This window comes from Salmo trutta, chromosome 4 (assembly GCF_901001165.1).
Source record: "Salmo trutta chromosome 4, fSalTru1.1, whole genome shotgun sequence".
In the NCBI taxonomy this organism is placed as follows: domain Eukaryota; kingdom Metazoa; phylum Chordata; class Actinopteri; order Salmoniformes; family Salmonidae; genus Salmo; species Salmo trutta.
In genome coordinates, this window is record NC_042960.1 from 6,501,836 (window position 1) to 6,528,283 (window position 26,448).

General features: G+C 44.4%; 1 protein-coding gene across 5 annotated transcripts in view; it reads left to right on the forward strand.

Moving 5' to 3' along the window:
- Positions 1-14,413, forward strand: part of LOC115191743 (endophilin-A1) — a 77,100-nt gene extending 62,687 nt beyond the window's left edge. The window contains exons 6-12 of one of the 5 annotated variants that reach the window (XM_029749606.1): positions 6,093-6,251; positions 7,988-8,094; positions 8,572-8,684; positions 9,088-9,102; positions 9,333-9,344; positions 9,583-9,594; positions 11,240-14,413. In XM_029749606.1, the coding sequence (XP_029605466.1) occupies positions 6,093-6,251; positions 7,988-8,094; positions 8,572-8,684; positions 9,088-9,102; positions 9,333-9,344; positions 9,583-9,594; positions 11,240-11,433 (612 nt within the window). In that variant the 3' untranslated portion in view covers positions 11,434-14,413. The remainder of the gene's footprint in view (positions 1-6,092; positions 6,252-7,987; positions 8,095-8,571; positions 8,685-9,087; positions 9,103-9,332; positions 9,345-9,582; positions 9,595-11,239) is intronic. The other 4 variants (XM_029749607.1, XM_029749608.1, XM_029749610.1 and 1 more) reach the window with 4 other exon arrangements.
- Positions 14,414-26,448: the final 12,035 nt, after the last annotated feature.

Here is a 26,448-nt window from a genome sequence, read left to right on the forward strand (position 1 = left end):
CGCAGGGAGGCGAGTTTTCCTCCATTTCCGCTCGGCTGCCCGGAGCCCTGTTCTGTGAGCTCGCAGTGAGTCGTCGAGCCACGGAGCAGGAGGGGAGGACCGGCAGAATCAGGAGATAGGTTGGAGAAGGTTTGAGCAGAGGGAAGAGATGATAGGATGGAAGAGGAGAGAGTAGTGGGAGAGAGAGAGCGAAGGTTGGGACGGCGCAATACCATCCGAGTAGGGGCAGAGTGAGAAGTGTTGGATGAGAGGGAAAAGGATACAAGGTAGTGGTCGGAGACTTGGAGGGGAGTTGCAATGAGATTAGTGGAAGAACAGCATCTAGTAAAGATAAGGTCAAGCGTATTGCCTGCCTTGTGAGAAGGGGGGGAAGGTGAGAGGGTGAGGTCAAAAGAGGAGAGGAGTGGAAAGAAGGAGGCAGAGAGGAATGAGTCAAAGGTAGACGTGGGGAGGTTAAAGTCACCCAGAACTGTGAGAGGTGAGCCATCCTCAGGAAAGGAACTTATCAAGGCGTCAAGCTCATTGATGAACTCTCCAAGGGAACCTGGAGGGCGATAAATGATAAGGATGTTAAGCTTGAAAGGGCTGGTAACTGTGACAGCATGGAATTCAAATGAGGAGATAGACAGATGGGTCAGGGGAGAAAGAGAGAATGTCCACTTGGGAGAGATGAGGATTCCAGTGCCACCACCCCGCTGGTTCGATGCTCTAGGGGTATGCGAGAACACGTGGGCAGACGAGGAGAGAGCAGTAGGAGTAGCAGTGTTATCTGTGGTAATCCATGTTTCCGTCAGCGCCAGGAAGTCTAGGGACTGGAGGGTAGCATAGGCTGAGATGAACTCAGCCTTGTTGGCCGCAGACCGGCAGTTCCAGAGGCTGCCGGAGACCTGGAACTCCACGTGGATCGTGCGCGCTGGGACCACCAGGTTAGAGTGGCAGCGGCCACGCGGTGTGAAGCGTTTGTATGGCCTGTGCAGAGGGGAGAGAACAGGGATAGACAGACACATAGTTGACAAGCTACAGAAGAGGCTACGCTAATGCAAAGGAGATTGGAATGACAAGTGGACTACACGTCTCGAATGTTCAGAAAGTTAAGCTTACGTTGCGAAAATCTTATTGACTAAAATGACGAAAATGCTAGCTAACTAACACTAACACTACACTAATCAAGTCGTTCTGTTGTAATGTAATAGTTTCTACAGTGCTGCTAGTCGGTAGAGGTTGGCTATTATACAAAAGCAACTTTGTAGCTAGCTAACATAACACTAATCAAGACGTTCCTTTGTAATGTATTTAGTTTCTACAATGCTGCTCGTCGGTAATAGTTGGCTAGGTATGGAACAATGGCGTCGCGGGAGACGGAAATAGCTGGCTAGCTAACCTCGATAATTACTAAACTACACAATTATCAAGCTATGACAAAGACAACTATGTAGCTAGCTAGCTAACACTGAACTAGTCAAATCGTTCCGTTGTAATGTATTAGTATTAGTATCTACAGCGCTGCTAGTTGGTAACGGTTGGCTAGCTAGCAAACCCACTAGCTAGCAGTGGGTTTGATGACTAGGTGTGTTGACTAAGTCTGGAGTCTGGACAAGGCGTCGCGTCGCGGCTGGCTAGCTAACCTCGATAATTACTCTAAACTACACAATTATCTTAGATACAAAGACAGCAAAGACAACTATGTAGCTAGCTAGCTAACTAACACTAACACTACACTAATCAAGTCGTTCCGTTGTAATGTAATAGTTTCTACAGTGCTGCTAGTTGGTAGAGGTTGGCTAGCTAGCAGTGTTGACTAGCTAGCAGCTAGCAGTGAGAAGAAGAGACCCAGCCAGGCATATCGCAATATTTCAAAATACAATTGCAGAAAAACAGTTTGGAAAGCAAATGGCTATTGCTGTAAAGAGATGAAAATGAAAATACTCATCTGTCTTTTAGTTATCAAAATTCATAACTTAATTGAGCGAACAGTAGCAGAGAACATCAGCAATATCCCCGGTGAGTGTGCATATTCACTGTCTTTGTCATTGGGTCAGTACCACTTTTCTTTGTTTTTGGACAAACATTTCCTCCTCCAGGTTGTATTTGTGTCTCCCCTTCCCATAGGCCGATGAGATGGATCAGACAACATCGTTTTTATTGATATGTTTGTCAGTGTCAGCAGAGTAGGCTACTCTGCCATTTTTGTAGTATAGGTGTGTCGTACCGGTAAGAAATGAAATCTACTTTCACCCCTGGACCCAGGTCTCTTTTTTGAGTGAGTACTGCATTTAAAAAAAGCCCTACATACAAAATACAAGGATAACAAGAACAGTGCGCTCGCATGACATCACAAGACAGACATAATAACAAAACTGCAAAACAGACATAACACAATAACAACATGGCAAGCTAGACACAACACCGTAATAACAACATGGCAAGCTAGACACAACCCCATAATAACAACATGGCAAGCTAGACACAACACCGTAATAACATGGCAAGCTAGACACAACACTATAATAACAACTTGGCAAGCTAGACACAACACCATAATAACAACATGGCAAGCTAGACACAACACCATAATAACAACATGGCAAGCTAGACACAACCCCATAATAACAACACGGCAAGCTAGACACAACCCCATAATAACAACATGGCAAGCTAGACACAACCCCATAATAACAACATGGCAAGCTAGACACAACACCACAATAACAACATGGCAAGCTAGACACAACCCCATAATAACAACACGGCAAGCTAGACACAAGCTAGACACAACCCCGTCATAACAACACGGCAAGCTAGACACAACCCCATAATAACAACACGGCAAGCTAGACACAAGCTAGACACACCACCGTCATAACAACATGGCAAGCTAGACACAACCCCATAATAACAACATGGCAAGCTAGACACACCACCGTAATAACAACATGGCAAGCTAGACACAACCCCATAATAACAACACGGCAAGCTAGACACAACCCCATAATAACAACACGGCAAGCTAGACACACCCCCATAATAACAACATGGCAAGCTAGACACAACCCCATAATTAACAACACGGCAAGCTAGACACACCACCATAATTAACAACATGGCAAGCGAGACACACCACCGTAATAACAACATGGCAAGCTAGGCACAACACCGTAATAACAACATGGCAAGCTAGACACAACCCCATAATAACAACATGGCAAGCTAGACACAACCCCATAATAACAACATGGCAAGCTAGGCACCCTCCACAGCAACCCGCTAAAGCCCCTCCATTTCTCCTTCACCCAAATCCAGATAGCTGATGTTCTGAAAGAGCTGCAAAATCTGGACCCTGACTCTGTCAATCACCACATTCTTATTGGCAGACTCGACAGCCTTGGTTTCTCAAATGATTGCCTCGCCTGGTTTACCAACTACTTCTCTGATAGAGTTCAGTGTGTCAAATTGGAGGGTCTGTTGTCCGGACCTCTTGTAGTCTCTATGGGTGTGCCACAGGGTTCAATTCTCGGGCCGACTCTCTTCTCTGTATACATCAATGATGTTGCTCTTGCTGCTGGTGATTCTCTGATCCACCTCTACGCAGATGACACCATTCTGTATACTTCTGGCCCCTCTTTGGACACTGTGTTAACTAACCTCCAGACGAGCTTCAATGCCATACAACTCTCCTTCCGTGGCCTCCAACTGCTCTTAAACGCAGGTAAAACTAAATGCATGCTATTCAATCGATCACTGCCCGCACCTGCTCGCCTGTCCAGCATCACTACTCTGGACGGTTCTGACCTAGAATACGTGGACAACTACAAATACCTGGGTGTCTGGTTAAACTGTAAACTCTCCTTCCAGACTCACATTAAGCACCTCCAACCCAAAATTAAATCTAGAATCAGCTTCCTATATCGCAACAAAGCATCCTTCACTCATGCTGCCAAACATACCCTCGTAAAACTGACCATCCTGCCGATCCTCGACTTCGGTGATGTCATCTATAAAATAGCCTCCAACACTCTACTCAACAAACTGGATGGAGTCTATCACAGTGCCATCCGTTTTGTCACCAAAGCCCCATACACTACCCACCATTGTGACCTGTATGCTCTCGTTGGTTGGCCCTCGCTTCATACGCGCCGCCAAACCCACTGGCTACAGGTTATCTACAAGTCTCTGCTAGGTAAAGCCCCTCCTTATCTCAGCTCACTGGTCACCATAGCAGCACCCACTCGTAGCATGGGCTCCAGCAGGTATATCTCACTGGTCACCCCCAAAGCCAATTCCTCCTTTGGCCGCCTTTCCTTCCAGTGCTCTGCTGCCAATGACTGGAACGAACTGCAAAAATCTCTGAAGCTGGAGACTCTCATCTCCCTCACTAGCTTTAAGCACCAGCTGTCAGAGCAGCTCACAGATCACTGCACCTGTACATAGCCCATCTGTAAACAGCCCATCTATCTACCTACCTCATCCCCATACTGTATTTATTTATTTATCTTGCTCCTTTGCACCCCAGTATCTCTACTTGCACATTCATCTTCTGCACATCTACCATTCCAGTGTTTAATTGCTATATTGTAATTACTTCGCTACCATGGCCTATTTATTGCCTTAACTTACCTCATTTGCACTCACTGTATGTAGACTTTTTGTTTTCTTTTGTTCTACTGTATTATTGACTGTATGTTTTGTTTATTCCATGTGTAACTCTGTGTTGTTGTATGTGTCGAATTTCTACGCTTTTATCTTGGCCAGTTCGCAGTTGCAAATGAGAACTTGTTCTCAACTAGCCTACCTGGTTAAATAAAGGTGAAATAAAAAAAATAAAAAAAGACACAACACCATAATTAACAACATGGCAAGCTAGACACAACACTATCATAACAACATGGCAAGCTAGACACAACACCACAATAACAACATGGCAAGCTAGACACAACACCATAATAACAACACGGCAAGCTAGACACAACACCGTAATAACAACATGGCAAGCTAGACACAACACTATAATAACAACTTGGCAAGCTAGACACAACACCATAATAACATGGCAAGCTAGACACAACACCGTAATAACAACATGGCAAGCTAGACACAACCCCATAATAACAACATGGCAAGCTAGACACAACACCATAATAACAACACGGCAAGCTAGACACAACCCCATAATTAACAACACGGCAAGCTAGACACAACCCCATAATAACAACATGGCAAGCTAGACACAACACCGTAATAACAACATGGCAAGCTAGACACAACCCCGTAATAACAACATGGCAAGCTAGACGCAACAACATAATTAACAACATGGCAAGCTAGATGCAACACCATAATTAACAACATGGCGAGCTAGGCACATTGGAAGTCATTGCGTACATTACAACATACAACTCAAATCCTAGTCACGTCGAAAGCAGACCAGGAATGCTTTAATTAAAAAAATGTAACGGTAATGCCAACGTTGCATCTTTTATCTGCACATAAATAAGTGGAGCAACAATCACTTCATCTAGACATTGACGTCAGTGGGATAACTCCTAATGCTCAGTCAATGTTTACTGCCCTGGAGGGAGAGGCAGCATGTTTACTCTCTCGTTGGAGTTGCCCAATGCAATTACATCCGTCTCCCTGCCAGACCACGCAATCAATACTCAGCTGATAAAGTTTAGATGCTCGGAGAGCTTCATTTAGACTTTTTCGTCCTAAGGGCAGAGGGAAAATCAACTCTGGCATACAAAAAGTTTATAATTAACTCTGAATAATCATATGCCTGAAGGTGTCTGATACGGGTAAGCATTGGTGAAGGCACCACCTTCAGATTATGTGGCCGGGAGCTCTGGTCATGTTGCTGGCATATGCCTGTCCAATCTGAGGTCAGGGGTTGTTTCAGGACACAGCCCTGAGCAGAACTGGGCCAAGCTGAGCTGGACCAGCACAGTACGGTTTGGGTTGGCACGCTAGTGTGAAAAGGATGTTGTCTAACCATTTGGCGTGATCCCTGTCTAACCTGTCACTCTTCCTTCCTTCCTTCCTTCCTTCCTTCCTTCCTTCCTTCCTTCCTTCCATCCTTTTACTTCCTCTCCTCGCAGCATCACCTGAAGAAACTGGAAGGCCGCCGTCTGGACTTCGACTACAAGAAGAAGCGTCAGGGCAAGGTGACGGACGACGAGATCAAACAGGCTCTGGAGAAGTTTGACGATACCAAGGAGATCGCTGAGCTCAGCATGTTCAACCTGTTGGAGAGTGATGTAAGGAATATGTTTCTACCGTTACTCCCACTTCCCACACGGTGTGTGTGTGTGTGTGTGTGTGTGTGTGTGTGTGTGTGTGTGTGTGTGTGTGTGTGTGTGTGTGTGTGAGAGAGAGATGACCCACCATTGACACATGAGCACCATGTTTTTCCTCCTGTACTGTAGGTTCAGTGTGAAGTGGTGAACTAGTTAGTAAATGCAAGTATACTGTTTACCTGTGGGTCTAAGTACTAAATATCTATATTCGTAGTAGGCAGGAGTAGTAAGCAGCAGTAGTCGTTGGCGTAGCAGCAGTAGTACTAGCAGCGGCAATAGTAGCAGGAGTAGTAGTAGTAGGTAGGAGTAGTAAGCTGCACTAGTAGTTGGCGCAGCAGTAGTAGTAAGCAGTAGTAGTAAGTAACAGTAGTAGTAGGCAGGAGTAGTAGTAGTAGTAGTAGTAGGCAGGAGTAGTAGTAGTAGGTAGGAGTAGTAGTAGTAGGCAGGAGTAGTAAGCAGCAGTAGTAGTTGGCATAGCAGCAGCAGTAGTACTAGCAGCGGCAATAGCAGCAGTAGTAGTAGTAGCAGCGGTAGTAGTAGTAGTAGCAGTAGTAGTAGTAGTAGTAGTAGTAGTAGCGGTAATAGTAGCAGCGGTAATAGTAGCAGCAGTGGTAGTAGTAGTAGTAGTAGCAGCGGTAGTAGCAGTAGTAGCAGCTGTAATAGTAGCAGCAGTGGTAGTAGTAGTCGTCATGTCTTTACACTGCGTCGTCTGTCCATCACTGAGCACATGTACACGTTTGATGTTCAATAGTTTTATTTTTTCTCAGCAAACTGTGTCTGTCTATTCTCTAGTCTCTGTCCTCTTCTCTCCCTCCCTGTCTCTAGTCCAAGTCACTTCCCCCTCTGGCCAGCTGCAACCACGGCAACGGAGGGGGTCGTGATTCAAAGCTCTTGTTCTACTTCTGTCAGTGGAAGACCATCACAGGCTGACTTTGACTCACTGTGTATTGTCTGCATGTAACGTTGTGTGGTATGGACTGGAGGTTCTCATCAAGGCAGTGTCAGGGAACCTAGAGCCTCAGATATCAGATTGACAGTACGTCTATAGATAGATAAATGATTGTAATAACAGTTGAGCTCTACGTTCTATAATGGCTCCTCCACCCATCTATCGATCCATCCAGTCTTTCTTGACGTTGTGTTGCCATATCAAAGTATCTGTACGTTAGCCGGTTGTCCCGAACCGGCTCGTAGCCCGTAACAAAAAGGGAGACGACATGGAGATCAAGGAATAGCAAAAATATGTTGATTAACTAAAGTAAACTAAACAAGTAACAATGGTGTGTGTGTAGTCAGTAGTGTAAGTGAGTGGTTGCGTGCATAAATGTGATAATGAGGGGTGTTGAAAGGTGCCAAAGCAAACAAACAAAACTGCCACAAAAATGCCACAACCAACAGTGTGTCTGCATGGAGAGAGTCTCCCCAATGAATGGGGGAAGGTGTATTTATCCCCAGGACACATCGGAGCCCACCGACATCCTAGTAAGGAAAACAAGAGCAAAGAGAGAGAATTCGGCAGACCGAGTTGGGAGGGTCGTCACACAGTAAGGCGGATGTGTTCTGTGTTGACCTTGCAGTATCATACTGTAGTTTCTGTATGTTAGCCAGACCAGTGAGTCCGGATGTATACTGTGGGACTTGGGCCACGCCGCCCATATGTAACAGTCGTCCCGTTGGGCCTTTTGTGTTTGCGTCAGCAGATTGAACAGGTGAGCCAGCTGGCCGCACTGGTCCAAGCCCAGGTGGAGTACCATCGGCAGTGTGCTGAGATCCTCACCCAGCTGCAGTCCAAGATGGAGGACCGGTCAGTATTTATAATAATATATATATCATTATATATCATTATAATCTGTGTGTGTGTCTCCATGACCGGTCAGTACCGGCTGGAGGTACGGAGTATTTTTGCGAAATTACTGAAATTTACCCAAAGTTCACAGGTTTTTTATTTTGAAAACCTGGTTGGAGAAAAACCTGGGAATGTTGGGAAAGTTTCCGGAATTTTCGCAACACTAGTAGAGAGTACGGGGGCAATACCATACCATGCCAATCGTCTTCGGATCAAGAATTGAAACCGCCTGATTATTCCTTTCCTGAATTCTCTGAATTCACCAGAAGTGAGATGGACTTGATCCCAATATCCCTTGACCCCAACCCTTAGGTATGCCGCAGAAATAGAATGAATAGATTCTATTAATTCTTTCAACGAGCAATGGGGCGGGGGGGATTGGGATCAGTACCCTCTTCACTATATGGGCTTGTTTCTGCAATGTATTATCCATAGGATAAGGGATTCCTCCAACAAGCCCAAGAAAGAGTTCATACCTAAGCCGCGTCAGTCCTTGGACCTCTCTAGTGAAAACCACAATGGAGCCATCCAAGGATCCAGGTCCCCAGGTGAGATTCTCCACTCCTACCATGAAACCAGATATCTCTCTCTCTCTACATCACTAGGTGTTATGAAATGTAATGTTATGTAGTATTTTAAATTGTATGTAACTGCCTTATGTTGCTGGACCCCAGGAAGAGTAGCTGCTGCACCCCAGGAATAGTAGCTGCTGCCTTGGCAGGAACTAATGGGGATCCATAATAAATACAAATACAATCCATCCCTCTCTCTCTCCATCACTATCAATGTCTCTTTCTTCTCTCTTTTCCTTATGTCTATTTCTGTCTCTCTGTCTGTGTCTTCCTGTCGTCTATCCATCTCCCCATCTCTACATTCATCCACTTATCAGGCAAATGAAAATATATACCTGTCTACTCTTTCTTCTCTTTTCCTTTCTGTTATTCCATCCAGCAACAAGGTCTCCAGGTGAGATAAGTCATTTGTCTGTTCGTCTGTCCATCTATCTGGCTGGCTAATCATCTTATCTTCATATCTCTTCATTTCTCAATCTTGTCATCTCTCCATAGTTTCATTTCTCCAACGCTCCATCTCTCCATCCATCCACTTCCCAAATGCTATAAATCACAAATGTATTTGTTCTACCTGTGTGGCTTGCTTCTTCCTCCTTTGCGTTTGAATTTCTCTCCTCTTTGCAGCAAGGTCTCCAGGTAAACCAAGAGTGAACCCTGGAGAGATACCATAATATCACTCTGTCTATTTCTATCACTGTCTCTGTCTGTTTTTCTGTCTGTCCCGTACGTCCGTCTCCGTCCATCTGTTTGGCGATTGTCCAAGCCATCTCTTCATTGCCATAATCCATCCATTTATCCAACTATGTCAATTGCAGTTAAACATAAATACCTCTTCTCTTTCTCCCACATTTTCTCTCTTTCTTCCTCTTTGCAGCAAGGTCTCCAGGTGAGCCTAGAGTGAATTCTGGAGAGATACGACAGAATATCTCTACTTTATCACTCTGTCTGTGTGTCCATATGAACGGTCTGTCTCTCGCTCCTTCTTGGACTGTCTTTCTGGCTCCAGTCTGTTTCCTGATTTCTCTCCTGTCTCTCTCTCTGTTTGTATTCCAAGTTTTTGTTGTCAGTATTTCGGTCTTTGTTTCTTTCTGTCTGCCTTTCTGTCTGTGCGTTTGTCTTTTCGATATGTTTATCAATCAATCGACAACACAAACCAAAATTTTACATCTTTCTCTCCTCTGATTGGCCTTGTCTCCCTTTGTCTCTGTCCTTTTGTCTGTTAGTGTTGCACGATATACCAAAACTTCAATACTTTATCCATACTAGAACGTGAAAAACTGTTCGATACAAGCATTTCTGTTACTTTCGGTACTTTTATCAAATGTCTCTCACGGATCAAGCACTTCTATCAGTGCAGCCGACCCCTTACTCTAGCTCGCACCGTGCCTGCTCCACCTACTCACTGCTAGCCTGCACTGGGAGTTTTCAGTTCATCGTTCGCCGGTAGGGCTTCCTGCCTGCTCTCTATGGTGAATGAGATGTGAACGAGAGGCTTGTAGAATCATGAGTTATACGAGTTTTCAGTTCAATGTTCGCCGGTAGGGGGTCTTGCATGCTCAAATGAACTAAATGAGTCGAAAGATTCAACATTTTTGACTAAACGAGTCAAATCGGTTCCCCTTCCATTTGGGACTTGTTTTATTGTACTGATCAACAACATTTGCATAGAAGTGGCTTCTTTAATAAAATGTGCGCTCTCTCTTTAACCAGTAATGATGTCGTTCACGAGGCAAAAAAACGAAGTCAAATTGATTGTATAATTGATTCATTAATGGATACATGGCTGTCTCTGAAAAATGTTGACTTAAAAAAGTTAGAATGTAATGATATTGAACTCAAAAGATGCCCAATGATTGAACAGAGCAGTAGCTAAGTTTATCTGTCTGGATCAAGTGCCATTCTGTGGCTTTGGCTGATATGCCTTCTTTTTTTGCCATGGTATCATTTTGATATTGAGTATTGTGATGGTATTGAGTTTTCGTGATACAGTACTAAACCTGGTATCGATGTCAAAATTCTGGTATGGTGACAACACTACTGTCTGTTCAATATGTCTATCAATCGATCACCGAAATACACATTCATTTTTCTGCATTTCTCTCTTCTTTGCCTTGTCTCCCCCTCCCTCTCTTTCTTCCTCCTCCATCTGCCCTCCACCCCCCCTTTCAGCAAGGTCTCCAGGTAAGCGCTTTACTCCAGAGATAATCGTATATCTTTCTTTTACTATAGGAATAACCCTAACTTCTATTTTGTCGAATTTTCACTTAGTTGAATTAACTTCATTTTCGCTCGTCCATTGATGTCAATTGGAGTTTAAGTGAAGATTTGACCTTGTGGAAGTTAGGATTCACCCCCATCTTTCTGTCTATAACATACACCTCTCCAGCCATACACTATAACTCTGCTTTCTCTTCTCTCCATCTATCCCTTTCCATCGGCCCACCGCTCAATCTCTCTCTCTCTCTCTCACCATCTCTCACCATCTCTCCATCCATCGCTCTCTCACCATCGCTCCCTCTCTCTCATTCCAGCTCCCTTAGACCAGCCATCCTGCAGGGCGCTATATGACTTTAACCCCGAGAACGAGGGCGAGCTGGGTTTCAAGGAGGGGGACATCATCACTCTCACCAACAAGATCGACGACAACTGGTACGAGGGCATGATCCACGGCAGCTCTGGATTCTTCCCCGTCAACTACGTGGATATCCTGGTGCCCCTGCCCTAAAGTCGTTGCCACGGCAATGGGGAATCAGCAGCAGCAGTTTTCCCAGGCGACAAATCCTAATCCCTGCATCCCCAGCTCCCGCCACCCCCAAACATTCCCGGAAACCCACCCTTTCACTCCGCTAAAAAGGAGATCTAACTACAATGAAGATATGACGACGAAATCGGCTGTGGCGAGATCAACAACAGCATGGTGTCACGCCAACGAGTGCTAACGAAACAGACTTTTGAAAAAAAAAAAACGAAAAATAAGCAATGATGCCGTTTTGAATGCCATCGTGGACATTTACCATCAAACCAATAAAATGCTATGGTTGTTTTTTCTTTTGTTTCCAAAAAGAGTGTTTCTCGGTTTTGTCCTCAGAAGTTTTTTCTCCTTCAGGAGCTTCTACAGTTCCTCAATCCTTGTCTTTCCTGGCTTCATCTAGGTTTACATTGGCTGTGTGTCTTTCAAAATGGCCGTTACTATCCTTCTCTGTACTTTGTGGAAACTTCTAGACTAGCATAATTTCCTCATTGTCACATATTGTAGGCTACTATTTCTGGGCGGTTATCTGGTCCGTTAGGTCACGTTTAGGTCACGTTTCACACTTTGTTAGACACTGTAGGTCAGGCATGTTTTAGTGTTTTATCTTATCAGATTTACTTCTAAGTACGTTCAAGCTAAATATATGTTATTCCCGTTTTGAAAAGGGTAGCCTTCTGTTTGCATGCATGGATTGTTTCCTAGAGAGGCCGTGTCCATTTCATGCTAAACAACAGATTTATGTTTATGACGGATCCCTTCACGTTTGTCTCGTAGTGGTTGCGGGCTTGGTCAAAGAGGTGGTTGCTGAAGAACTTGAAACCCTCTCAATCACTGCGCTAAGGAGGGGATATCTTTTGATGTGTCTTTTCATACAGACCTAAACTGAGAGTGAGGTATGTAAGGATTCAGTGTGATTTAATCAAGGCACCATAGTTAGACCAAACTGGCCACCTATGCAGGAGGGTAGGCCTACAGCAGGGCTGAGTGGTGTCAATGGCAGATTTACTCGCTTTTCTATCCGAGGGTGTAGTTTGTTTGCGATCTACATTGTTTCGTTGGCATTCTATATCACACAAGTCCTCTGTGTGATTTAGGTATGTCTCATTATTACGTCTAGTGTATTTGAGCCGATGGTTATAAATTGGCGATTGAATATTTACGGAAACAAAAGACTAAATTGTGTAGTTCAATTGTTTTCTAAGTGGCGTATAAGCAAAAACTGGAACGGTTTCCATAATATGAAATAAAGTTTAAAAAATCTTCTCAATGTGTATTTTACCAATGACGTGGAAATATTAGTGAAAACAATGGTTTCTGTATTGTGCTATTTCATATAGGAGTTTACCGCTTATCGGACTTAGCCTTATTTCCTTTAACCGTTGGCGAAGTTGTTTTCACTGTATCAGAATGTCCTTTAGTCAGATAGACAAATAACACTATATTGAAGTCATGGAATCTGATAGGACTAGCTTTAGCTGACAATGCTCACAGACAAATACTGTATTACGAAGAAAATGGAATACACAAGCAATGCTGTCTCAATCAGAAAAGGGAACATTTTATAAAAAGTGAACACGGTGGCATATTTAATTCAAGGATACTAACATCAATAACCAGATGCAAATTCCCCTAACCCTTTGTATCTTACACTTTGTCTAAATGTTGTCAGGCAATCTAGGCAACTTCTCTCTGTTAGGAGTCTAGGTCGGAAATAACCCATTCATACTGTATGTGTTGCTCTTACTGGTCAATACTGTATGTCTGTTTACTGAAGGTTCTGGGGATCCTTAGTCCCTATCCCTCGTTGATGGTCCTTCCCTTGTTATATCCCAGGAATGAATGGCCGCACATGTAACAATACACAATATAAGGTACCAAAGCAACAGACTGTTGCATATAATAATAATCATCATCATTTGGTGGGAACAAGTGTGTATTAATATGCATGTGTGAGTTGGAAATGTGTGTTTTTTGCATTTGGGAGAGTGGGGTCACTGCCAGAGTCTACTAAAGCAATTGGATACTACTGTACACTCCAAACTCTGGCCTCTGGATCTATCTAGGTTTCTCCAGCATTTTGAGGACTTCATTCTCAGTGGTTTTCGATTCTGCAAATCCAATGTGAAACTGTATGTGTGTAACAGACAGGGCAATAAGTGTTTCACCCGTTTATCGTTGTTGTGTGACTGGGTGGGTGTGGTTTGGCTGGGCCGAGGTGGGTATGTGTTTTGTGAAGGGAGAAGGGGTTGTATGCGCCACAGGTGGTTTGGTCTACTGTGGTTTGTATCTATGAAGTGCACATTTCTATTTTTTCTGTCAGTATTATTTTTCCTTCATTGAAATCCTCCTGGATGTCTATTTGATAAAGGACCGATACAGTATAGCGAAATGATACTATTGTTGAAGCTGAACCAACCGAAAACCCATCTATAGCGTTCATTTTTTTTTTAAAGGGGAAGCACAAGTTGAAACGGTCTCGTTTGTTGGCAGAATAAGCAGATTCAGCTTGGAACTGGCTGTGCGTTCACGTTTTTTTAAAGGCTATATATTTCCTTCATTTTCTTTTCTCTATCTTTTTTTAAACAATTATCGTGTGTGTCTTTGCCCTCAATGAGGACTGTACAGCTTTCAGTGATTTGTTTTCACCGTGTGTGTGTGTGTGTGTGTGTGTGTGTGTGTGTGTGTGTGTGTGTGTGTGTGTGTGTGGTAGCGCATCTACGGTATCGTATTTTATTTTTGTAACTGTGATAAAGTATATGCATATATATACAGTAATTGTATAGAACTATTGTGATGGGAGGGATTATTTGTGCTGCACACAACTGTCGTTTTTGGATTCTTTGTTTGTTTGGGTTTCATCCCTTGCACCGGATTACAAGACAATATGCTTGATGTTGAAAATGACAAAAATATATCCATGTAATTTATTCAAATAAACAACAAGGTTAGAGTTGTTTGTTGTTGTTGTCTCTCTGTTGAGAAGTTGGTCTGGAAGGAACATCTCTTTCTATAGAAGATCTGCAGGATATTCTCCTACAATGCGTTTTGAGAAGGCGGCAAGGAGAGAGGATCAATCAATGTAAGAAAGACCTTGAGAAAGATCAATAACAATTGCAACCTCCACTAGTGCCGCCAGGTGGTGCGGTGATGGTCAGTCCTGAGGAAAGCACCATGAAGAGGATATAGCTGTGGCCAAGGCCACACATACTTTAACAGCTGATTACCACTAGATGGTGCAGACAACCATCAAAATGATGCACAGATTTCACTTATGGCGTTATTGTGCGTGTAAAAAGTGGGTGGCGACTTGGTGGAGTAAAGCTGTTACAGTACAGGCAGGGCAGTGGCGGTTCTAGACCATTTCAACTGGGGGGGCCAAGCTGGGGCCAGTTGTACTGTTAGAGGGGCCAGTTACATTAGACGTTATTGTTGTCATGTCGTTTTCTTCACTGCATTGCAGGCATTAGCAGGCAAAAGACCATGTTCCGCGTTGCCACTGTCCAATAACAGATGCAAAAAAAGAAAGATAGCAAAAATGAGTTATGTAAAAATGATTTCATACTCCACATTTAGGGGGGCCACAAGGGGGTCCAAAATTGTCACAGGGGCACTGCCCCCCCCCCCCCCCCATGTATCAACATACAGTTTAACCTAATTCTCCCAACCTGCTAGTTAATTATCCTAACCTGTTGCATAAGGTTTCCTAAACCTGCTATGAATTAATCCATTTTGACAAAAGCTGTATCATGTCTAGACAAAACCTTGTTTTGGGGCCGTAGCCATTATAATACTGATTTGTCAATTTTTCCATACACATTTATATTTAGTTAATTTAGCAGACGCTCTTATCACACCATAGTGCCATCAGACTTCTGATATCAATGCAGGGTGAAAGGGGGCCACAAAATGGTATAGAAAAGTATTTTGTTACAAAATATATTGGAGTTCAGACCAGTATAATACAAATGACTAAATAATCAGAAGTAATTGAAATACTGCACGTCTCTGCTTACAGGTGGTAGGGCGTTACACATGGGTTGCGACCCGCATGGTTGCCAGTTTGAATCCCGATTGCAACTTATTTATAAAGCCCTTTTGTGCTTTACAGAAACCCAGCCTAAAACCCCAAACAGCAAGCAATGCAGATGTTGAAGCATGGTGGCTAGGAAAAACTCCCTAGAAAGGCCAGAACTTAGGAAGAAACCTAGAGAGGAACCAGGCTCTGAGTCCAGGCTCTGGCCAGTCCTCTTCTGGCTGTGCAGGGTGGAGATTATAACAGAACATGGCCAAGATGTTCAAATGTTCATAGATGACCAGCAGGATCAGATAATAATAATCACAGTGGGTGTAGAGGGTGCAACAGGTCAGCACCTCAGGAGTAAATGTCAGTTGGCTTTTCATAGCCGATCATTCAGAGTTAGAGACAGCATGTGTGGTAGAGAGAGAGTCCAAAACAGCAGGTCCTGGACAAGGTAGCACGTCCAGTGAACAGGTCAGGGTTCCATAGCCACAAGCAGAACAGTTGAAACTGGAGCAGCAGCATGACCAGGTGGACTGGGGACAGCAAGGAGTCATCAGGACAGGTAGTCCTAAGCCATGGTCCGAGGGCTCAGGTCCTCCGAGAAAAGAGAGAGAGAGATAAAGAGAGAGAGAGAATTAGAGGGAAGCCTTCTTAAATTCACACAGGACACCAGATAAGACAGGAGAAATACTCCAGATATAACAGACCTACCCTAGCCCCCTGACACATACACTATTGCAGCAAAAATACTGGAGGCTGAGACAGGAGGGGTCGGGAGACACTGTGGCCTTGTCCGATACCCCCGGACAGGGCCAAACAGGCAGGATATAACCCCACCCACTTTGCACCCCTCCTAGGGACGGCATGGAAGAGCACCAGTAAGCCAGTGACTCAGCCCCCGGTTAGAGGCAGAGAATCCCAGTGGAGAGAGGGGAACCGGCCAGGCAGAGACAGCAAGGGCAGTTCGTCGCTCCAGTGCCTTTCCGTTCACCTTCACACCCCTGGGCCAGACTACACTCAATCATAGGACCTACTGAAGAAATGAGTCTTCAATAAAGACTTAAAGGTCGAGACCGAGTCTGCATTTCTCACATGGATAGGCAGACTATTCCATAAAAATTGAGCTCTATAGGAGAAAGCCCTGCCTCCAGCTGTTTGCTTAGAAATTCAAGGGACAAAAAGCAGGCCTGCATCTTGTGACCGTAGCATATGTGTAGTTATGTACGGCAGGACCAAATCGGAAAGATAGGTAGGATCAAGCCCATGTAATGCTTTCTAGGTTAGCAGTTCAAATCTTGAAATCAGCCCTAGCCTTAACAGGAAGCCAGTGTAGAGGCTAGCACTGGAGTAATGTGATCACATTTTTGGGTTCTAGTCAAGATTCTAGCAGCTGTGTTTAGCACTAACTGAAGTTTATTTAGTGCTTTATCCGGCTAGCCAGAAAGCGGAGCATTGCAGTAGTCTAATCTAGAAATGACAAAAGCATGGTTGAATTTTTCTGCATCATTTTTGGACAGAAAGTTTAGGGTTTTTGCAATGTTACGTTTATGGAAAAAAGCTGCCCTTGAAACAGTTTTGAGATGTTCATCAAAAGAGATATCAGGGTCCAGAGTAAGGCCAAGGTCCTTCACAGTTTTATTTGAGACGACTGTACAACCATCAAGATTAATTGTCAGATCCAACAGAAGATCTCTTTGTTTCTTGGGACCTAAAACTAGTATCTCTGTTTTACATTTTAGTCATTTAGCAGACGCTTTTATCCAGAGCGGCTTACAGTGGTGAATGCATACATTTCATACATTTTTTCCCCCATACTGGTCCCCAGTGGGAATCGAACCCACAACCCTGGTGTTGCAAACACCATGCTCTACCAACTGAGCCACATGGGACCGCTGTTTTGTCCGAGTTTAAAAGTAAAACATTTGCCGCCATCCACTTCCTTGTGTCTGAAACACAGGCTTCCAGGGAGGGAAATTTTGGGGCTTCACCATGTTTCAACGAAATGTACAGCTGTGTATCGTCCACATAGCAGTGAAAGTTAACATTATGTTTCCGAATCATATCACCAAGAGGTAAAATATATAGTGAAAACAATAGTGGTCCTAAAACGGAACCTTGGGGAACACCGAAATTTACAGTTGATTTGTCAGAGGACAAACCATCCACAGAGAGAAACTGATGTCTTTCCAACAAATAAGATCTAAACCAGGGCAGAACTTGTCCGTGCAGACCAATTTGGGTTCCAATCTCTCAAAAAAATGTGGTCAACGATGGTATCAAAAGCAGCACTAAGGTCTAGGAGCATGAGGACAGACGCAGAGCCTTGGTCTGATGCCATTAAAAGGTAATTTACCACCTTCACGAGTGCAGTCTCAGTGCTATGATGGGGTCTAAAACCAGACTGAAGTGTTTCTTATACATTGTTTGTCTTCAGGAAGGGAATGAGTTGCCATTTTAGCTTTTTCTAAAATGTTTGAGAGGAATGGGATATTCAATATAGGCCGATAGTTTTTATTTTTTCTGGGGCAAGGTTTGACTTTTTCAAGAGAGGCTTTATTACTGCCACATTTAGTTTGGTACACATCCGGTGAGTTTGGTACACATCCGGTGGATAGGGAGCCGTTTATTATGTTCAACATAGGAGGGCCAAGCACAAGAAGCAGCTCTTTCAGTAGTTTAGCTGGAATAGGGTCCAGTATGCAGTTTGTAGGTTTAGAGGCCATGACTATTTTCATCAATGTGTCAAGAAATATAGTATTTAAAAAACTTGAGTGTATCCCTTGATCCGGCAGTGTTGTGCAGACTCAGGACAACTGAGCTTTGGAGAAATACACAGATTTAAAGAGGAGTCTGTAATTTGCTTTCTAATGATCATGATCTTTTCGTCAAAGAAGTTAATGAATTTATCACTGCTGAAGTGAAAGCCATCCTCTCTTGGGGATGCTTTTTAGTTAGCTTTGCGACAGTATCAAAAATAAATTTTGGATTGTCCTTATTCTCCTCAATTAAGTTGGAAAAATAGGATGATCGAGCAGCAGCAAGGGCTCTTCGATACTGCACGGTACTGTCTTTCCAAGCTAATCGGAAGACTTCCAGTTTGGTGTAACGTCATTTCCGTTCTAATTTTCTGGAAGCTTGCTTCAGGGCTCGGGTATTTTCTGTATACCAAGGAGCTAGTTTCTTATGACAAATGTTTTTTGTTTTTAGGGGTGCGACTGCATCTAGGGCATTATGCAAGGTTAAATTAACTTCCTCAGGTAGGTGGTTAACCGATTGTTGTACTCTGGCGTTCTTGGGTAGGTGGAGAGAGTCTGGAAGGGCATCTAGGAATCTTTGGGTTGTCTGAGAATTTATAGCAGGGCTTTTGATGATTCTTATTCCACGGGACAAAACTAGGTCCAGAGTATGACTGTGGCAGTGAGTAGGTCCGGAGACATGTTGGACAAAACCCACTGAGTCGACGATGGCTTCGAAAGCCTTTTGGAGTGGGTCTGTGGACTTTTCCATGTGAATGTTAAAGTCACCAAAAATGTGAATATTATCTGCCATGACTTCAAGGTCCGATAGGATTTCAGGGAACTCAGTGAGGAACGCTGTATACAGCCCAGGAGGCCTGTAAACAGTAGCTATAAAAAGTGATTGAGTAGGCTGCATAGATTTCATGATTAGAAGCTCAAAAGATGAAAACGCAGTTGTTTTTTTTGTAAATTGAAATCTGGAATCGTAAATGTTAGCAACACCTCCGCCTATGCGGGATGCACGGGGGGTATGGTCACTAGTGTAACCAGGAGGAGAGGCCTCATTTATCACAGAAAATGTATCAGGCTTAAGCCATGTTTCAGTCAGGCCAATCACATCAAGATTATGATCAGTGGTTCATTGACTATAACTGCCTTGGAAGTGAGGGATCTAACATTAAGTAACCCTATTTTGAGATGTGAGGTATCACGATCTCTTTCAATAATGGCAGGAATGGAGGTCTTTATTCCAGTGAGATTTCTAAGGCAAACACCGCCATGTTTAGTTTTGACCAACTTAGATCGAGGCACAGACACGGTCTCAATGGGGAAAGCTGAGCTGACTACACTGACTGTGCTAGTGGCAGACTCCACTAAACTGTCAGGCTGGCTAACAGCCTGCTGCCTGGCCTGCACCCTATCTCATTGTGGAGCTAGAGCTCTGTCTATGTTCATAGATAAGATGAGCACTCCTCCAGCTAGGATGGAGTCCGTCACTCCTCAGCAGGCCGGGCTTGGTCCTGTTTGTGGGTGAGTCCCAGAAAGAGGGACAATTGTCTACAAATTCTATATTTTGGGAGGGGCAGAAAACAGTTTTCAACCAGCGATTGAGTTGTAGAGCTCATCACTCCCCCTAACTGAGAATGGGCCAGAGACAATTACTCAATGCCGACATCTTTCCAGCTCATTTACACGCTGAAGCTATGTTGCGCTTGCTGACCTCTGACTGTTTCATCCTAACATCGTTGGTGCCGACATGGATAACAATATCCCTATACTCTCTACACTCGCCAGTTTTAGCCTTAGCCAGCACCATCTTCAGATTAGCCTTAACGTTGGTAGCCCTGCCCCCTGGTTAACAGTGTATGATTGCTGGATGATTATTTTTAAATCTAATACTGCGGGTAATGGAGTCACCAATGCCTGGGGTTTTCAATTTGTCAGAGTTAATGGTGGGAGGCTTCGGCGTCTCAGACCCCGTAACGGGTGGAGGAGAGACCAGAGAAGGCTCGGCCTCTGACTCCGACTCGTTGCTTAATGGGGAGAACCGGTTGAAAGTTTCTGTCGGCTGAATGAGCGACACCGGTTGAGCATTCTACAGCATTTCCTTCCAGAAGCCATGAGAAAATTTTCCGGCTGCGGGGACTGTGCGAGGGGATTTATACTACTATCTGTACTTATTGGTGGCACAGACGCTGTTTCATCCTTTCCTACACTTAAATTACCCTTGCCTAACGAAATGCCTTGTGTATGAGGTATCAGACCTCAGGTTGTCTTTTGGAGGTATCAGGCCTCAGGTTGTCTTCTGGAGGTATCAGGCCTCAGGTTGTCTTTTGGAGGTATCAGGCCTCAGGTTGCCTTCTGGAGGTATCAGAACCCAGGTTGTCTTCTAAAGGTATCAGACCTCAGGTTGTCTTCTGGAGGTATCAGAACCCAGGTTGTCTTCTAAAGGTATCAGACCTCAGGTTGTCTTCTGGAGGTATCAGAACCCAGGTTGTCTTCTAAAGGTATCAGACCTCAGGTTGTCTTCTGGAGGTATCAGAACCCAGGTTGTCTTCTGGAGGTATCAGAACACAGGTTGGTTGTTTTCTGGAGGTATCAGGCCTCAGGTTGGTTGTTTTCTGGAGGTATCAGGCCTCAGGTTGGTTGTCTTCTGGAAGTATCAGGCCTCAGGTTGGTTGTTTTCTGGAGGTGTCAGAACCCAGGTTGGTTGTCTTCTGGAGGTATCAGGCCTCAGCTTGGTTGTCTTCTGGAAGTATCAGGCCTCAGGTTGGTTGTCTTCTGGAGGTACAGTATCAGGCCTCAGGGTAAAGTGATATGGGATACCTGACAGAATGACAAAGTGAGGAAAGTTCAGAGGCTTGTCACTAACACCACATTAAACACAAATGGAACTCCAAAATATGTTTTCACAGTAACGTGTAGGCTCCTCCTGTTTTCTGTTGAAGCCAGTTCCTCAGTTTCAGGTCACAGCCAATCACAGCCAATGTCAGTGACAGGTGAGCAACATTTGAGCTTGTTTGATCTACAGTGTATTGGCATATGTGTTTGGGAGGTTAAAGCAACCAGATGATTGATAGTTGTCGTTGTAGTGTGTGGCATCGCTATGCTACCCACCCACAGTCTGTCATCAGTCTGCCAGGCTCTCCCTCTTCTTCTTTCCATCTGGAAGTTTCCAGGTCTCCATGTCGCTCAAGCAAATACACACCCTCTCCAACCTCAAACACACACCCATATACATACATGTAACTACTCATACACGCATGCACGTGCGCGCAAACACACACACACACACACACACACACCCACACACACACACACACACAAACACTCCCTTGACACAGACCCATCCAAACAGTAGGCCTACCCTACAGCACTGAGTCACCTTGCTATAGTCTTTCAATGTCACTGAAGCATATCACCACACACACCCACACACCTCTCAGTCTGTGCTGGCCCTCTGCCAGGTGTTCTGTCAGTCTGTCACAGAGCTGATCACCTCAAATATAGACACAGCCTGGTACTGTGGCACGCAACTGTTTAACCTGATCTGCAAACACTGATACACAGTGGGCAACAGCATAACCAACACTGTTGTCCTATTGGAGCGGGGGCTTATCCAAGCAGGAATGTCAACATGTAGCCTGTTGTATGTTCGTCTAGAGGTTTCTTTGGATACAGGTGGAGGATTTGTTAGGGATGTACATGAACTGTGTTTGTACACTCGCATACCGTTTAGAAATTCAAACATCTCCGTTCTATTGCTCAGCTGTAATCTATCAGAGTTGTTCCATTGATCTGGTCTGATGGCTCCTGCCCATGTATGAGTCATGAGTAGGATCCATGACCAACTGAACTGACCAGAAAAAAGGTCTTAGGTATTGGCATCACCGGAGGTTGGTGGAACCTTAAATGGGGAGGACGGGCTCATCGTAATGCCTGGAACAGAATAAATTGAATGGTATCGAATGTGTTTGATGCCGTTTCATTTGCTCCGTCCTCCCCTCAGCAGCCCCCTGTGGTAGGCCTAGTTTTCCCAGGCTCACACACATCTAAGAGCTTTCCCACACATGCTTTTCTCTCATAAACACACAGACTCCACAAGCACACACGCACACACACACACACCCTCTCACTCTCCCAGGTAGTGATGACGCTAGCGCCCCCACCCACCCCCACCACCATCCCAGCTGTGAGCCGGCCACAGGAGGAGATGAGATGGGGGGGGGGGAGGGGGACACACAGACAGACAGGCAATCCAGTAAAAAGCATTCCACAGGCCCACTAGTCCTCTTGGTGGGTGGTCCAGGAACCTGTATTGGACCAATCGCCGTAGAGACAGCACAGCTACCTTTGCAAGAGGCCCGGCTCTTCTGCATTTGTCTCTACCCATGCAGCTCTTCAGTGGATGTCGACGACACGCAACAGGGCCTGCTGTTCAAAACCGTGACGAGAGATGAGATATGACAGCTTGTCTTATTTACATTTCAGACAATATGTTACAATTACTGAACGCATTTAATTGGTTCTTCACACGTCTTTCACAAGAGCCTCATTAAATGTTTACAAGCCACCTACTCGTTCAAATAATGATGATTTACCTCAAAAGACCATGGGGAACCAGGAAACTAATTCAGGTGTTTAATGCATCCCTTGATGTATATGGAGTGTCGGACATTTTGTAAAAGAAAGTTCAAACTGCCAAACAACCACAGAATTGACTTTACATCTGTTGAACTCACTTAAATATTACACTGAACAAAAATATAAGTGCAACATGTAAAGTGTTGGTCCCACGTATTTCTCTCAAATGTTGTGCACAAATTTGTTTACATCCCTGTTAGTGAGCATTTCTTATTTGCCAAGATAATCCATCCACCTGACAGGTGTGGCATATCAAGAAGCTGATTAAACAGCATGATCAAATGCGCCTTGTGCTGGGGAGAATAAAAGACCCATTTAAAATGTGCAGTTTTGTCACACAACATAATGCCAAAGTTTTGAGGGAGCATGCAATTGGAATGTTGAATGCAGGAATGTCCACCAGAGCTGTTGCCAGAGAACTTAATTGTTAATTTCTCTACCATAAGCTGCCTCAAATATCATTTTAGAGAATTTGGCAGTACGTCTAACCGGCCTCACAACCGCAGACCATGTGTAACCGCGCCAGCCCAGGACCTCCACATCTGGCCCACCCACTGAGGAGTATTTCTGTCTGTAATGAAGCCCTTTTGTTGGGAAAAACTATTTCTGATTGACTGGACCTGGCTCACCAATAGGTGGGCCTGGCTGCCAAGTGAGTGGGCTTATGCCCTCCAAGGCCCACCCGTGGCTGCGCCCCTGCCCAGTCACGTGAAATCCATAGATTGGGCCTTTCCTTATATGAACTGTAACTCAGTAAACATTTTGAAATTGTTGCATGTTGCATTTATATTTTTGTTCAGTATAAATCACAGAAATTATAGTTTGCTGACTACTCTTGCATCCAGAAATGAGGCGTTCTGATTTAAATGGAATTCATAAAACAATTGAAGTTGGAAAAACAACCAGGAGCAATGGCTATGTTAAAACAATGGCTATGAAACTACAGAGGAGGAAGCTGCCTGGCACTTTGTCTGCATTAAAGGCCTACTCCTTCATTTGAAAAACAAACAGCATTAATTTTAATGATCAAAAACGACTGTAAAATAACGGACTGGGCCTTTAAGAGACAAGGTTATGCGGTGGCCCAGCCAGCTACGGCAAGGAGAGGCTGGCACGGCGGCGGCGCTATAACACTTCATCATGTTTGGCATCTGAATCACACACGGTGGCAGCCTGCTTTTCACACTGTGCAACCCCAGATCACAGGAGACTGCCGTCCAAACCACCTGCAGACGTGTCCAACATTTTTCTACATGCTCAATAATGCCCACCCATCAGCCATACACATGCACACCACGTACACATGCATGCGTGCACACCGCATACACACGCAAGCACACACACCAGTATAAATCAAAGGCCATTCTCTTGTTCTAGCGAAGTAAAATGAGGGGGGAGGGGCCCCAAGACAGGAGAGGTAGTCAGATAAAAGGGAAGTAAGTGTAAGAGAGAGAGAGAGTGAGAGAGAGACAGAGTGAGAGAGAGACAGAGTGAGATAAAGAGACAGAGTGAGAGAAAGAGACAGAGAGAGAGAGTGAGAGAGAGAGAGACAGAGCGAGAGAGAGAGAAAGAGACAGAGCGAGAGAGAGAGAGAGAGATGTACAGACTCAGAGAGCATAGCCTTGCTATTGAGAGAGGCCGCTGTAGGCAGACCTGGCTCTCAAGAGAAGACGGGCGATGTGCACACTGCCCACAAAATGAGGTGGAAACTGCGTTGCACTTCCTAACCTCCTGCCAAATGAATTACCATATTAGAGACACATATTTCCCTCAGATTACACAGACACAAAAAGAATTTGAAAACGAATCCAATTATGATAAACTACCATATCTGTTTATTTCTTTTCCATTTTGCTCTTTAACTATTTGCACATCTTTACAAAACTATATATTGCCATAATATGACGTTTGAAATGTCTCTATTCCATTGGAACTTTTGTGAATGTAATGTTTACTGTTCACTTTATATTGTTTGTTTCACTTTTGTTTATTATCTCTTTCACTTGCTTTGGCAATGTTAACATATGTTTCCCATGCCAATAAAGCCTTTGAATTGAGAGAGAGAGAGAGAGAGAGAGAGAGAGAGAGAGAGAGAGAGAGAGAGAGAGAAAAAAAGAGAGAAAGAGAGAGAGAGCTAAACTAACCAATATAGAGAGAAAAAGACTACCTCTCTAAGGCAGCTCTCAGTGGGGGAGTGTGCCAGTGTGTGTCGTTACATGTTTTCCTCCGGCGTTGGTGCATAGTTTCTCTATTCAGCGTGGAAAGCCCGGCTCTCAACACCAGACAGGGCAGGCTTATACCCCGTCTGTCAGCTACCGCTCACACGGCCAGTGAAGGGAGATGACAAATGAGGCGGTAAGACGGGTCAGACTGCTACAGGGAAGAGAGAAGAAGGGAGAAAGGGAGGGAGAGAGAGACAGTCGGTGTTATAGGAGGCCTTGGCAGCTGGTTCTCATGAAAGTTGATGTGTGTGTGTGTCTTGGCACGTGTGCATGCTCCGTGGCTGTGTGTGTTCACACGTCTGTTCCACGTCTGTATGTGTGTGTGCTAACCACACCATGGGGGTGCAGCATGCAGGGTGTCTGACACCACGCTACGTCTGGCAGCCCTTCAAGGTAGTGGACGTTCCCTGGCTGGTGTTTCCGGACCGGGATTCAGATCTCAACATGTGTCCTGTCTCCCTGTGATGCCGTCAGTCAGGCTTACACAGGAATCTGGCAGGGGGAGGTAGGAGGATGGGGGAGGGGGACAGAAGAGGCACCCTAAGGTGCTGTCCTATAGAGGACTCAAGAAAACACAAAAACCTCATACTATACTGTGGCTGTAACATGAATACATATAACATGAATACATATATTCATCCATACGAATAAGATTTCCTTGTTTGGATTATTTATTTAAAAATGGCAAATCCTTCAGTTTACAAATCTGGCCTGTAAAAAGGTGATGTAAAAAGAGCTTTATAAATACATTTGATTTATTGAAATGTATTCAAATACAATAAAAGCTACACATTTCCAAGCTCACACAAGTTAGATGTGTACTTGGTGGAAGGGCAGGACAAACAGAGTATCAAACAGAGCTCTCCTGGCGCTGGGTTAAGGGCCACCGCACAGCATGCAAAGTAATTCAGTGGGAGAGCATTTGGAGTGCAAATACACAACTTAATTTAAATACAGTCAGTAGCAAACACACATAAAGTGGCCAGACACACAGAGAACCAGGTTATCATACCATTATGATGCGTATCAACCATCCTTTTATATAGAGTCTTGTCTAATATGCTAAGTAGCCGCACCTGGGGTCAATCAAGCTAATTCCCCTAATTAACCAATCAGCTGAGGGGCACGGTGGAAGAACAATTCAGGGCTGCGTTCAGCAGGGCACAACGTTGAGGAACGTTTACACATAGAAATATATAATGTAGAATGGACATGCCTATCTTCCATTGATATTATACTGTACAGAACACACATGGGCCGTGCGTACAAACTCTAGTCTTAAGCCCTATAATGATCACTCATCTTAGGTCTTTGAAGATGTGAAAATGTCAACATTTCAGTTTTACAAACATAGCCATCATGT